This window comes from Pieris rapae, chromosome 5 (assembly GCF_905147795.1).
Source record: "Pieris rapae chromosome 5, ilPieRapa1.1, whole genome shotgun sequence".
NCBI lineage: Eukaryota > Metazoa > Arthropoda > Insecta > Lepidoptera > Pieridae > Pieris > Pieris rapae.
Genome location: NC_059513.1, coordinates 3,451,066 through 3,465,047, shown reverse-complemented (window position 1 = coordinate 3,465,047; position 13,982 = coordinate 3,451,066). Strand labels below are relative to the sequence as shown.

Sequence of the window (13,982 nt, the reverse complement as noted above, 5' to 3'; positions counted from 1 at the left end):
TATTTAATATAAAGGAACAAACAAAGCCATTATTAGTAAAAGATAAAATATTTTTTAAGAATGTTTTAGTCACATTAAATATATCGATTTGCTGGTAATTTATGTTGTAATCTATAGGTATACGATACATAACCGAGTTTCGTAAATAATTGGTCGTAGATCGAGGAAGTTGGAATAATTGCGTTCGCCTTGTATTGTGTGATAAAAGGGTCTTAAATATGATTTTAATGATATTTACAATGAAATTAATAACCGTGTCTAATAAATATTACCTACCTATACAACTAGATTGCGTTTTAAACTAAATTCCTTATAAGTTTCATTTGTAACAATATCGATTATAATATCCACCATATTGTATACTTCCTCATAGCTAGTGTATAGAGCAGTTGGGGCCAGACGTATCACGTTGGGGTCTCTGAAATCAGGGATCACACCTCTTGCTCTCATTGCCAAAGATATTCTATAACCTTCGTCGTGCTCCAGACACACGTGCCCGCCTCGCTTACTGTCTTCACGCAGATTGCCAACCGAAAAACCAAACTTGCTCAACTTCTCATCAATCAAGTAAATAAGGTATCCCGTAATCCGCAATGATTTCTTCCTAATCGCCACCATGCCGACATCAGCAAACATCTTGAGGGATCCCTCCAAAGCTCCCATTGACAACAAAGCCGGTGTTCCTATCTGCCAGCCCCCAGCGTCCTTCCGATGTTCGAAATTTTGCTTTAACATGAATTGTGTCTCCGATCGGTTTCCAAACCACCCGGCTAACCCAGGCTGGTGATTAAAATGCTTCCTGTTAATATATAGAGCGGCAGGTGAACCAGGACCGCCGTTCAGGTATTTGTAAGTGCACCACACAGCGAAATCTATATCTAAAGACTTAAAATCCATTTCAAGTACTCCAACTGCGTGGCATAAGTCCCAGCCAATTAGAATACCTCTCTTTTTTGCGGCTTCGGTTATTTTCTTTGTATCTACGACTTGAGCTGTTCTGTAATAGACAACTGGTAGAAACACTATTGCGACATCTTCTGTCATGGCAGCTATAACGTCCTCTTCTTTGATATATTTGTCAGCACATTCGACTACTTTTATCGCTTCTTCCGGTGTGTAACCCTTTAATCTTACTTGGCTCTCAATGGCGTACCTATCTGTCGGAAAATTAATATTGTCTAATAGGATTTTGTAACGATCCTTGGTGGGTTTGTAAAACGTGCTTATCAGCTGATGGATATTAACTGTGGTAGCTGACACGATGGCGATTTCATCGTGATCTGCTCCAACGATGGGTGCCATTAATTTAGCTAGATGCATTGAATACATATAGTATTTGTTATCATCTACATTCCAAATGTTTACACCTTCGTTCTTCCATTTGTCAAAAACTTTTAGAGCTGTATCTTCGGAATCTTTGGAAGCTAGCCCTAGTGAGTTTCCACACATGTAAATATAGTTTTCCTTTATGTAAAATTTTTGTCGGACGTATCCGAGAAGATCATTGTTGTCGAGGAATTTGGCTAAGTTCGACCCGGGTTTAAACTGGGCTTCCATGGATCATAAATATATTAGTCTCGCACACGCTAAGATAGTGAATATGTTTTGTTAAGTGTATTTTTCAGTTGGATTACTCTTTATGACTGAGTAATAAAGATGATATGATTGGTAAAATCACGATGTAGTTCGCACGTGCCTTACGTTTTGTATAAATGGCAAATCGTGATAATAAAGTCATAAAAGTGATAGCTTATGTCTATTATAACCACGCTTACATTTTGATTACCATTTTATTGATCTTAATTAAATATAAATATAAAATGATGCGAGTTATATTTCAAGTATTGTGTATGAAGTAACCCAACGTGGCATAGGGTAGAGATTTTTTAGTGTAAGGGTTGATTTAGTTATTAGGGTAGGAAATTAGGCACTCCAATAATGACGATTCACTATAACTCACTTCACTTGACTTTACGTAAACTGTATAACTTCAGACTTATACCAATGCCAAGCTCGTAGGCATGTCTCACAACCTCTTTTATAAACTAATCCCTACTGCGACTCGACCATCTTTACTTACGCGTCACGACATACGCACTTGTAGAAAGATTACGTATGTTTCATAAAAAATATTTAGAATTAAATTAAATTCTAAACATTAAAATTTTGAAATTAAATATTAAAGGCTAACAATAGGCAGTTTATATTTTATAATCGTCTTCTATGTTTGGGTCAAAGCCATATCAAGATTCTCACGATTAACGACATCTGCGACTATAACTAGCCTGGTCATAAATACGGTTTCATAAAAATTTCTTTTTTTCGACTTTTTTATGATTTTGAATTTGGAAAACGGATACTATTTTAAAAACTTTTACGATTTTGCGCCATTTCAATGATGATATTTTGCAGTGACCGCCTTGCGTAAAGTGGGTCCTTGCATAAAGCCGTCGGTCATATTCCAGACAATTACATTTTCTAGAATGATTCCTAGCTAGATCGATTTATCGCCCCCGAAACATTAAATTTAATGAAAATCGTTGGAGCCGATTCCAAGATTCCAATTATATATATATATATATATACATACTAGCGACCCGACCCGGCTTCGCACGGGTGCAATGCTGATGACTAAATACACTACAGAAAATCAGTGAAGGTTGTATATAAAAATGTGGGTTATCCATAAGAGATAGACATATACCATCACGGACTTTTCTGTAGACCTTTTCAATGTGTACAATACTTAGTACATTATTTTGATAGATTATTATTTGATATTTTGAAACCTCAAAAATAACAGTACTTCTCCACTATTTAAGGGATGTTATTATACATATAAACCTTCCTCTTGAATCACTCTATCTATTAAAAAAACCGTATCAAAATCCGTTGCGTAGTTTCAAAGATTTAAGCATACAAAGGGACATAGGGACAGAGAAAGCGACTTTGTTTTATACTATGTAGTGATATATATATACACAAGAATTGCTCGTTTAAAGATATATGATATGATAAATAGACGCTACACATTCAATAAAAACAGTCAGTGCATAGGCTGACTAGTCAAGGATTCTGGAAAGCAAGCGAAATGTGTACCTAAATAATAATATACCTACCGACATTCGGATTAAATCATTATTAAAAAATTTCTATGATTTAAAATGCGTTAGAAGTTAATGTATAGTTTCTTGTCTTTATCGTACATTTTTTTGTAATTACAGCAGAATTTAGTCAGTTCTTACTATAAATAAGTTATGGGATGTTCTATATTTTTATAAATCACAACCCATTTTTATCTTTGTTAAATTGATATATTTCTTGAGAAACAACGGTAATTAATTTATATTCTTATAGAAAAGTTCATAGGAAAAAATACATGCTCACTCGTCTTAAAAGTCTGTTCTGAGTGACGTCTGTTTTATTCTTTTCTTAGTGTCCTGTATTTATGTTGACACATATATCAAAATCGTATAGAAACTACTACACCAGTACTACTACTACTACAACTACTACAACAGTATGTACATTTTTAGTGCGTATCTACGATACGCTACAAAGTCTTTAGTTGTTAAAAAAGCCGAAGGACGTTTATTGTGACAGGGAATTTAGGTATTGTGCGTGACATTGTCAAAGTTACTAATAGTATGTTGCAAAAATGGTAACTAAAGCTTACCAGAGTGTCAGGCAATTCTCCCGAGCACCATCGGTATGGAACCTGTGCTGGCCAAGCAGTCATTTCAGGCCGCAGTGCGTTCAGAGGACGGAACTGCTTAATGGTATCAAGGTAGCAGCTGCGAAGACATCCGGCACCGCTGTTGCCGCCTGCACAATTATGTTTCAGGTTTTTCTCTTACATTTATTTGTAAGCTTCTATAAACAATGTAAGAACATGGGACCATTGTTTTTAAGAAACTCAGTCTAAACTTTAACTAACCCTTTAAAAAATATAATAATTTTCATATATTATCTTCACTTTAGTTTTTTTTATATATATCATAACGTGACTTCGCACTTCTTGGTGTACGTAAAAATATAAATTCCATATAGAAATAGATGAGCTCTGAAGGTTTAGATGTATATGTTTGTTTTGATACTGAGCATGCAATCACTACATATTATAAAACAAAGTCGCTTTCTCTGTCTCTATGTCCCTTAGTATACTTAAATCTTTGAAACTACGCAACGGATTTTGATGCGGTTTTTTAAATAGATAGTGATTCAAGAGGAAGGTAATGTATAATAAAATCCATACATGTACATGTACTGTTATTTTTGAGGTTTCTAATGTGAAGTCGTAAATAATTACATTTTTTCCGCTTACATTGCAAACGCAGGCCGAACCCTACGAGTTATATCAAAATAATGTACTAAGTATTGTACACATTGAAAAGGTCTACAGAAAAGTCCGTGATGGTATATGTCTATCTCTTATGGATAACTCACATTTTTATATACAACGTTCACAGATTTTGTGTAGTGTATTTAGTATCAGCATTGCACCCGTGCGAAGCCGGAGCGGGTCGCTAGTATTAACATAAAACAATAATGCCACATACTAAGTTTTTTATTATTGTTGGATATTAATAGTTTGTAGATATTAAATATAACACCGTCTTTAATTTTCCAGGCAGGGTCCCGTTTCGAGATCAATGACGACTTTGGCGCAACTCACTTTATCCGCGCTACCTCACCAGCTTCTGGCTGCGCGTACACCGCCTTTTCCAAAGCGCGTGTGTTGCAGCAATTTGGTGCCCATCTAACCTGTACCGCTACAAGGCAGTACATCGCGTTCACGTTGACTTGCCCGCTGCCATCGTTTAAGGAGACCAAATATTATTTATTAGATACGGCGGCTAGGTATGATTCTTTTACAACATAAATAAGAATAAAAAGTTTATTTATAACAAAGAGGCTGTGACAAAATTCTTATATCGCTATCGCTTAGTCGCCACACTAAGGAGGCCCTATTGTGTGTAACTAGAAAACAATTATTCCCGTGGTACAAGGTACATGTTTAAAACAGTTAAAAAAATAGTGTTACAAATTAAGAATGAGTGAACGAGTGAGAAGCTGAAAGTTATGAACGTGCAGTGTCCCTGTATAAGTAGAGACCTCGGTTAAAATATAGTTATTTATTTAGCCAGCATTGTCCATAGATCTACTTACAATGAATGGGACATCAAAGATTGTATGCCGCACATTCGAGACGACCTCTATAGAATTACACCTGAAGAGCGAGTCTTGGATCTAGTACAGAGTGCATGTTGGGCAGGCTCCCTTGCAAATTCCATTTACTGTGAGGAAGAGAGAATTGAAAGCATGACACGGCGGAGGCTCTGCGGCTTCGTATATGATAACTTCAAGTCCTCGTCATGTACAGTAGCAAGCGTTGGGGTTCCGTTTGATGAAACCTTAAAGGTCGCTGATAAAATTGAAATGACACGGGTTAGTTCACACAGGTATATTCTGAGGTAAGGTTTAGTGTGGATTGTATCAAATGTACAAGTTTCCACTATATTTGTATATGAACGAATCGGCGGTCATTCCGTTGAAAGAGATCTTTCTTAATTACAACCTTTATGTTGTTGCAAACTTAAGAATCGAAATCAAATAATTTTATGATTTTATTTTATAGAACAGGGGGCAAATGGGCAGGAGGCTCACCTGATGTTAAGTGATACCGCCGCCCATGGACACTCTTAATGCCAGAGGGCTCGCGAGTGCGTTTCCGGCCTTTTAAGAATTGGAAAACCAAATGCAATAATTTATTATTATAAGGCGTAGTTCTCAAACTTTGTTTGTCTTTTTACTGAAAGGATGCATTATAAAGCAATGTCTGTTATTATAATGGAACCAGGATATGTTTGATTTCAGTATAAACCTCCAGAACGTAAAGAATTGTCTTCACAGCCTCGCGGCGGGTTTGAGTATTATGAGCTAGGGCCTGGCAGCGACACTTGCATCGCTGCGGTGATTCCCGGTTGTGGGGCCAGCGACTTGACGTTAGTATAAGTTTATAAAGAGCATATTTTTTTTATTCTACAAACAAACAAAACAAAAATACCTTTATTCATGTAGGTAAATAAATACACTTATGAACGTCAAAAAAAATTAAATAAATTATGAATTTAAATTTACTGCCAGTTGTTCGCCACTCGTTTTAATCGCCAACTTTTTACACAACGTTTGTAAGGAGCTACTGTAATATAACCTTAGGTTTTTAAACAGTAATAGTGCCTGACACGCTCTGTCGACTCTACGGGTCTAAGGTGAAGTTTCCTCACGATTCACACGATTTTCCTTGACCGTTTATCATTGTTAAATGAGCCGGGTTTCGAACTTATAACCTCAGAAATACACAGTATATTTACTATTTATTACGTTATTTACTTTTTGTCTTACGAGAACCTTTGAAAATGTGACACAGAAAGTATTACACGATTATAGATAATAACTAATACATGAAAATGGTATTCTAATTTGAGACTACGGCCTCCTCGGTTGGCATCCTGTAGTTATGAATTTGTAAGTCCCGTATCACCTCGACTTCTGTCGTTCCACGTCCTTTAAGAAAAGAGCGTACCAATTATTAAAAGACCGACAACACACCAGCCCGTTTGCCCCCTCATATATAAAAAAATAGTTATTTTGATAACGTTTTTTTATTATTCCAGATGTTTATTCAAACATGCTATAATAGCTGCGGCCTGTGGCACGGGGTCTATACAGTCCGGCCAACACGATATCGACTGTACCCCTCAGGGTCCGCTGGGACATATGGCTGGAGCCGATATACACACGAAATTTCGTGCTTTTAATATAGCATATTATGAGACTGGAGTATTTGGTAAGATGAACTTTACTTGGTTACAATAATCTAAATAATTGACTCTAACATGCCCATTACGATAATTCAACGCACCTAATTTTGATGTAGTTCTAGCGGTGATGTCGGTAAATTATATATTATATTATTATATTATCGGGGAAGACCCTGAGAGATACGACCTCCAACAATTCAAAATTCGAGCGTACTCCTCCCTTCAAGGCCGGCAATGCACTTACTAAAAGAAGTCTATGGGCTGCGATGACTGCCTGTTTGGGCGTACCGCAGGCTCGTTTGCCCCCCTATTATGTATTAAAAGAAATATATATGCAGCGCAAAAACTAAATATTGAAATTGGAATCGATATTCCGATAGATAAGCCGGTAGGTTTAAGAAGGTTTCTTAGTAGCTTAGTTGAAAATACAGAACAATCAAGAAAGGAATTCTTTCCATAGTTCACAGTCCTTCACTCTGCAGCTTCCAATAGAGACAACGATATTGGTCCCGATGTTTTTGTATGTTTGCTGTAGTGCTCTCAATATCCGTGGTCATGAAAGCACGCGCTGATACCGATCTTGGGATAGATACCAAAACTGATTATTGGGATCGGTACCGCTAATAGACTGAATTGTAACAGAGTTAGGGCTCCGTTACAAAAATGTTTAAAAAAAATATTTTTTAGGAATATTATGCAACACTCGTGCGCAGACAGCTTACACATCAACGTGTGCACTTGTTGAGTTTCTGTGCAACGTTGGGGACTTGGATTTCCGGCAGCTTGAAGTCGGAAAAAATAGATTAAGTTAGTACAGATAAACAATAACTCCTCCTCCAATGTGTAGGCATCTTTATATAGATACTAAAATAGTCGACATAATAATCATTGTTTATGGAATTTATGTTATTAATTATATTTTGTACTTATCATATAATCTCCACTACAATATGAATATAAAAAGGATATAAGAAAAGATAAATACGTAGTTTCTTCTGATATTGTTTATGGTTAATGTTGACATTTTAATAAAATTAACTGGTAATGTACTTATCTAATAGAAATGGAATTGGCCCGTCATGACGAAGATGCGGCGGCATCAGCAGAGGGCCTAGCTTTGCAGTTGGCTTGCGGTGTGCGCCTTGACGGTGTTAGGGATGCTTTAGCGCTTATCGACAATATTACCGTCGATGACCTCTCTTGTGTAGCCAAGGCTATATCAAATCGCCGTGAGTGTTAAAATACATGATTTTAAGATAACAAAAATATGTATTTGCATTCATACTGAATTATTTAAAAAGTAGTCTAAAGCGATGTAGTGATTGTATAAATTCTCACGAGCAGATGGCGAAAGTTACAGTTAATCATCGGTTATAGAAAATGTACATTTAAAAAATGACCCTTATTTATATTATATGCATCTATATCTCTTGGATAACTAGTAGCCGATTTAGGGTTGACGTTATTATTTCAGTAAAAAATATCCAAATGTGCTCTTTATTGGTTTAATTATTCTCATTATATAACTCTCATAACATATTATCGTTAATTTAATATTTCATACCACCTATTCTCAATAGTGAAAGAAGTAGAAAAGAAAACAAGGCGCAGTTTACAGCCAAGAAAAATATTACGCAGAACACATTAAATATCTTAATTAATGTCTTAATTAATTTAATGCTAATTTCCATAAGCATTGTACCAAGTTTTTGTAGTCTGTATATTTTTTCTTACATTACAATTAATTTTTCTTAAGATTACAATGAATTTGAAGATCAAATTTTCTGAATTTAAATTCTGAAATTGGTAATTGTATGGCTTATAATAATAAATTATACTATAGAGACAACACGCGAGTTGTCGCCGATAACCGACAGATGGCGATGCCATAGGTGCGCCATGATATACAAGAGGCGTATTGGCAATTGACAATATTTTTATTTATTTTCAGGAAATGATTTAGCTATTGCAGTTGTTGGGGATTGTGGTGTAGTACCACACGATAAGGAATTGTTCCATAACCTATAATTGTTTAAAAACTAATTAAACATACTGGATAAAAATTTTATTTATTCTTGGATTTTCGTTTTTACAATAAAACTATTTAAATAAATATAATAATTAAAATGAAATGTTTGCAATAGAGATATGTTATTCAAATTAAATAGATAAATATATGCATGTTGATGATTAAATTGACTTTACGATACGTAATAATATTTTGCCATACTTAATATTTATCAGACAGAAATATACTAAAAGAATATATCACGTTCAATATTTTGCGTAAATATCTAAATAGTGTATAGACTTCAAAATGTGGAATTAAAGATCAAAATAGATTGACAAAAAGTGTCATTTCATACAAATTTAGTTCAAATCTCGATGACACAGTCATGTGTCAGTACTAGATGTCAAAGCATTAATTTTCAATTTGTAATATGAAGACAAACCTCGAGCAATAAAAAAATAAAGTTGATACTTATTACCTGTGGTTCACTAATTACTAAATCACTACTAATATTTTATCTGTGCTGTTTCTTGATATTTTGATTTTTGTTTCGAGGGCCGAGGCCTTAAATTATAATTAAAATTGCATAAAAAACATCGCAAAAAACAAATTTAATAAGCTATGAAATAAAATAAATGCAAATATAATTCAAAATGTTGAATTCCTTTCAAAATTCTATCAAATGTAAGTATTCCATCAAATGTAAAGGTTATGTTGTTGCTGCGATTCTTTTTGGGTCCTATACTAAGTGATTTTTCATTTCAGATTTGCGGGTCGTTAACTTTAAAACCGCCTTAAACTCGTTAAAAGAATGTAAACCAAATAATCCAATAGTAAGACCCAAACCTGATCTAATATCTAAAGCCAAAACTATATCCTTCTCACCGAGATGTATCAATTTCGAAATAAGAGAAAACCGCGAGGATAATAAAATTAAACGGGACCCTTTGGCTTACACTCCAATAGTAAATCCGAGGTCAATTTTACCACTAATTGATGCTAATTGGAAAAAAGATGAGATTGGTTTGCCTGCCATTGACCGAGAAGAAAAACAAGCAATCCGTTTAATTGTTATTAGGAGGAAAAAGATGAAGAAACATCAAAAGAGGAAGCTTTGGAAGAGAATGAGGCATCGCTGGGCTAGGGTATGTACTATCCTATATATGTAACATACGCTAGCACTTTTGTCCTACTTGTTTGTCCAACACGTTTAGCTTTCTTTTAGTGTAACAATAATAATTAGTGTTATTATTTTAGGTTAAGAAAAACCGCCGCATCAAGAAAGAGAAAATCTTTCAATCAGAGTTAATGATGATGGTTAAACAGGCAGATGCATTTTCTGCTGAGCAGTATGTGACCAGCAAAATTGATAAAGCAAACCACACACCATTGCCAACTCGCTGGAGACACAAGCGTCTTCCTCAGTTTATCATACGACAACTACTTGGCATTGATAAGAAGATTAATTACAAGCATACAGATGTTTACAAAGCATAGAATAAGATCAATGTTTAGTAGTTTTAGAATAATTAAATGTGTATATTAATTTACTATAATTATTGTTGTTGTATCATTTGTTAGTTATGACTCCTGCGACTCAAATAGCATGTGTTTTACATTTGGCATTAAGATTTGATTTTGAATTTTATCCTAAAATTACAGTTTTCATATCAGGGAACCATGTACATGTACTATCAAACTTTCCCAATGTTAGTTAGTTATTTTTACTTATAATGATGGTTAATTATGTATAAAAAGTTGAATTTTTGAAGTGTTTCAACCACAACAACCCAATTTTAAATTTGTTCTCAGCCAAATGAGTCTAACTCTAATCTCATTGTTTTCATTATTTTATTTAAGGGGTTTCATTAGTTTGAATCAATCATTGAACACTAATTCTAATTTGAAAAAAAATCTAGTAAAACTTTGTCTTTCATGGTGATAGAATTTGAAAGTATTCATATCTTTCTTTCACACTATGGGTCTATTAAGTAGATCAAAGAAACATTAAAAAAGTATAAGTGTTAAGTACTTACCTAATGAACATGTTTCGGAAATTCGAATATATGAATATTGGGTTTTCCAGAAAATTCTCCAGATTACTTGAATTAAATATAAAAATAACAGGAAATGTTATAAATTAAGGGTAAAATTCCGCTAATCTAACGAATAAGTTAATAAATCATACATTACATTAGCGCCATCTGTATTGGGAAAGAATTACTAAGTAGGTAGAATTAATAAAATACTGTTACCAAAATTATCTTATTGCTTCCGTATAATCTAAGTTCTGGCTTTCAAATACATATACCAATTCTATTTTTCACTCTAAATACGCGCCATCTAGTGCGTAATAAGCGAGAGGTGGAAATGCAACGAACTCCTGTGATCACCGCCGATTGCAATCCAAGTTACCCCACTAGATCTGCTTCTCTACCGATTTTTTCACTACAATTAAATAAATTTTATAAACCGTTTACCTAAAAATCATTAATTCATTCCAACGGATTGTTGCTGTTTTGATAGCGTGTTTTTTCTCTCAGCTTTATTAATGTCGTTTGAAGTAATGCAGATCAAGGCAATAGTTTTAGAAATGTTGAAACCAATTACACTTGCACAATCAGTCGAAACACATTAAAACAAATCGAAGCACTCGACGATGTTAATATTTTTGTTTTATGATAAACTTCTTAATTACGAATTCGACGCCCTGTTGACACAGATTAATGGTTCCCTCGGGATGTTTTCCTTTTTGTTGTTTTTACTACATTTAGCGCGGATCTCGCAAAAAGTGCTTTCTGCTTGTTTACGAAAGTCGAGCTGCGAAGCTTATCGAATGTTATCAAGATTTAGTCAAAGGTTTTTATGTAAAATTGAAGTACAACCACGTTTTTCTTTGTTTTACTTACGTTAATGTAAGTGTTTGACGTATATATTTGTTTAATAATACATTTCTACCTTGAAGTACATACTTGGAGTATTTTGTTCAGTAACCATTTTATTGGAAACTTGCTCTTTTTTATCAAATGTATATAAAAAAAAGAGCTGTGTTCGCCTAGTGGCTTCAGCGTGCGACTCTCTGACTACCTGAGGTCGTAGGTTCGATCCCGACTGTGCACCAATGGACTTTCTTTCTATGTGCGCATTTAACGTTTGCTCGAACGGTGAAGGAAAATATCGTGAGGAAACCGACATGTCTTAGACCCAAAAAGCCAACGACGTGTGTCAGGCACTGGAGGCTGATCACTTACTTGCTTATTAGATTTAAAAAGCTAATTTAATTAAAAAAAAAAAATTTAAGCTTTTACCCAATATATTAATTGTTCTTGGTACATGTAATAGAATAATGAAAAGATTTATTTATTATGACGCAACAGATTCGTTATTTGTTGAAGGTTATACCGTACGTTTCTAAACGAATTAATTAACTTGTTTATACATTGTATTTTTTCAAAGACTCAAAATTTACGAGCTCGGCATAAAATTTTAAGCCCCGATAAGCCTTCGTATAATCAATCCCACTTCGAACCTTTACACTTCGTAAATAAAGACCCTTCAATTGTGAACGAATTTTATTTAGTCTCAGCTTTGCGGCTCAATTTTACACGTTACTTTGACGAGACGGCATTTGTAAAAAATGAAAGAGATAACACAATTTTAAATACTCGTTTTTAAATAACTAACAAGATTAATATATGTTACTTAGTCAAAATTAGTTAATAAATTGCATTTGTCATTTTATAAATACAGCTTAGTTATCAACTTCCTTAACTACTACATAAATTAGTACTACTTTTTAAAAACATTAAAAAGTACATAATATTCGCAATTTTAAATTAATTATTTGCGTTTTTGATTCGATTTATCTTTTGAAAATACGCATATTATAGAATAAGTCAAGATTTAATATCTAATCATTAATTTTTAGTGTGTAGTAGAATAAGTTTATTCACCGTTTTTCTTTGTAATTTAAGTATTTTTACCAAAATTGGTTTCTACCGTTAATAATTTTCGTTTAAACCCTGTTATTTTAACTTTATAAATAAATTAGAGGGAATTTAAGCCAAAAAAATAAAAATAAGCCTTTTTACTTTTTAATTCAAATAACGCGTTCCAATTTCTCGATTCACAGCGCAATCAACGACCGCAAATGTTTAATTTGAGTTTAAGATTAGCTTGCAAGAAAAGTTTCAGTTACAAGGAAAAAGTGAAATCTGTGGAACGTCGGCAAATCTTTTTCTTTGCAAAGTGTCTTGAACATCTTAATGACGTTGCTGGAACAAAGAGGACGAGAGAATTGCGGTGTTATGTAGCTAAAGCAGGGTGGAAATCACCCAACGGTCCATGGAGATTTTAGGGGATGAAAATCATTTTGTATAAATGTTTTTTACTGATTAATATTGTTTGCGCTGCTACAAATTTGAATCATTAAAATAAGCCTACTTAATTTTGAGGGCTACAATTTCCTGTTGACTTTATCAAGATATTACAATTATCTAACATATAATAGCGAAATAAATTCCATTGCAAACAAGTTTAACTAGCAAATTTGAGCTCGAAATTCAACCAATGCTAATAAATGTAGATCTGAAATAGACCTACAATGGTTTGAATGAAATGCAATCTCAGTAAGATCTAGAAATCCCGCAAACCCAGGAATTACGTAATCCGCACATCGCAACGAAGACGCGTACCCTCGTAGCACCATTGTAGAGCTCTCGTAGCACGGTCGTAGAGTGGTCTACATCTACATTGAGCTACACACTCATAGAATATTAAATGCAAACTTCACATGTAGGATTCTAAATTCAAATGGACTTTTTTAATTTAGAAGAGATCTTTTTGTATAAAAACTATTTGCATTAGGTATAAACACTTGGTTGTTGTAATTCTAGCACGTACGATTTTTACACATAAAACTTTTAACTTAGTATTCATTATATTCTCTTTGTTTTTTTTTTATTTGGGCCAAAATTACTCACTAGGTCTTTTAAAAGTTTGACAATTAAGGTCTATACATATGAAACTGGTGTTTTTGGGAGAAACAAAAGGATTATTTAAACAGAATATATTTAATTAATGAAAGTATGTGCCATCAACATCACTAAATCCTTAAATTAAAATTACCATTCAGACGGGAATCAGTA

General features: G+C 33.9%; 3 protein-coding genes across 3 annotated transcripts; 2 read left to right on the top strand and 1 right to left on the bottom strand.

The window, feature by feature from the left end:
- Nucleotides 1–35: 35 nt before the first annotated feature.
- Nucleotides 36–1,825, bottom strand: LOC110998588 (kynureninase-like). Its single transcript, XM_022267295.2, has one exon. The coding sequence runs from the start codon at nucleotides 1,555–1,557 to the stop codon at nucleotides 277–279; it is 1,281 nt and encodes a 426-aa protein (XP_022122987.2). The 5' UTR covers nucleotides 1,558–1,825; the 3' UTR covers nucleotides 36–276.
- Nucleotides 1,826–3,644: 1,819 nt separating this feature from the next.
- Nucleotides 3,645–8,881, top strand: LOC110998585 (probable mitochondrial-processing peptidase subunit alpha-2, chloroplastic/mitochondrial). The gene is made up of 8 exons (XM_022267290.2): nucleotides 3,645–3,844; nucleotides 4,631–4,860; nucleotides 5,160–5,448; nucleotides 5,878–6,005; nucleotides 6,678–6,850; nucleotides 7,512–7,631; nucleotides 7,886–8,053; nucleotides 8,776–8,881. The coding sequence occupies exons 1-8, from the start codon at nucleotides 3,659–3,661 to the stop codon at nucleotides 8,850–8,852; spliced, it is 1,371 nt and encodes a 456-aa protein (XP_022122982.2). The 5' UTR covers nucleotides 3,645–3,658; the 3' UTR covers nucleotides 8,853–8,881.
- Nucleotides 8,882–9,358: 477 nt separating this feature from the next.
- LOC110998586 lies at nucleotides 9,359–10,391 on the top strand. The gene is made up of 3 exons (XM_022267292.2): nucleotides 9,359–9,519; nucleotides 9,601–9,980; nucleotides 10,093–10,391. The coding sequence occupies exons 1-3, from the start codon at nucleotides 9,489–9,491 to the stop codon at nucleotides 10,330–10,332; spliced, it is 651 nt and encodes a 216-aa protein (XP_022122984.1). The 5' UTR covers nucleotides 9,359–9,488; the 3' UTR covers nucleotides 10,333–10,391.
- The last annotated feature ends 3,591 nt before the right edge of the window (nucleotides 10,392–13,982 follow it).

What these genes read in the sequence shown, in the direction of transcription:
- LOC110998586 (XM_022267292.2), top strand. Translation starts at nt 9,489, where the DNA reads ATGTTGAATTCCTTTCAAAATTCTATCAAAT. An exon ending in CTTTCAAAATTCTATCAAAT is followed by an intron (nt 9,520 to 9,600) that starts GTAAGTATTCCA and finishes TTTTCATTTCAG; the next exon opens with ATTTGCGGGTCGTTAACTTT. An exon ending in TGAGGCATCGCTGGGCTAGG is followed by an intron (nt 9,981 to 10,092) that starts GTATGTACTATC and finishes TTATTATTTTAG; the next exon opens with GTTAAGAAAAACCGCCGCAT.
- LOC110998585 (XM_022267290.2), top strand. Translation starts at nt 3,659, where the DNA reads ATGGTAACTAAAGCTTACCAGAGTGTCAGGCAATTCTCCCGAGCACCA. An exon ending in TTATTAGATACGGCGGCTAG is followed by an intron (nt 4,861 to 5,159) that starts GTATGATTCTTT and finishes CATTGTCCATAG; the next exon opens with ATCTACTTACAATGAATGGG. An exon ending in TGTGGGGCCAGCGACTTGAC is followed by an intron (nt 6,006 to 6,677) that starts GTTAGTATAAGT and finishes TTATTATTCCAG; the next exon opens with ATGTTTATTCAAACATGCTA.
- LOC110998588 (XM_022267295.2), bottom strand. Translation starts at nt 1,557, where the DNA reads ATGGAAGCCCAGTTTAAACCCGGGTCGAACTTAGCCAAATTCCTCGAC.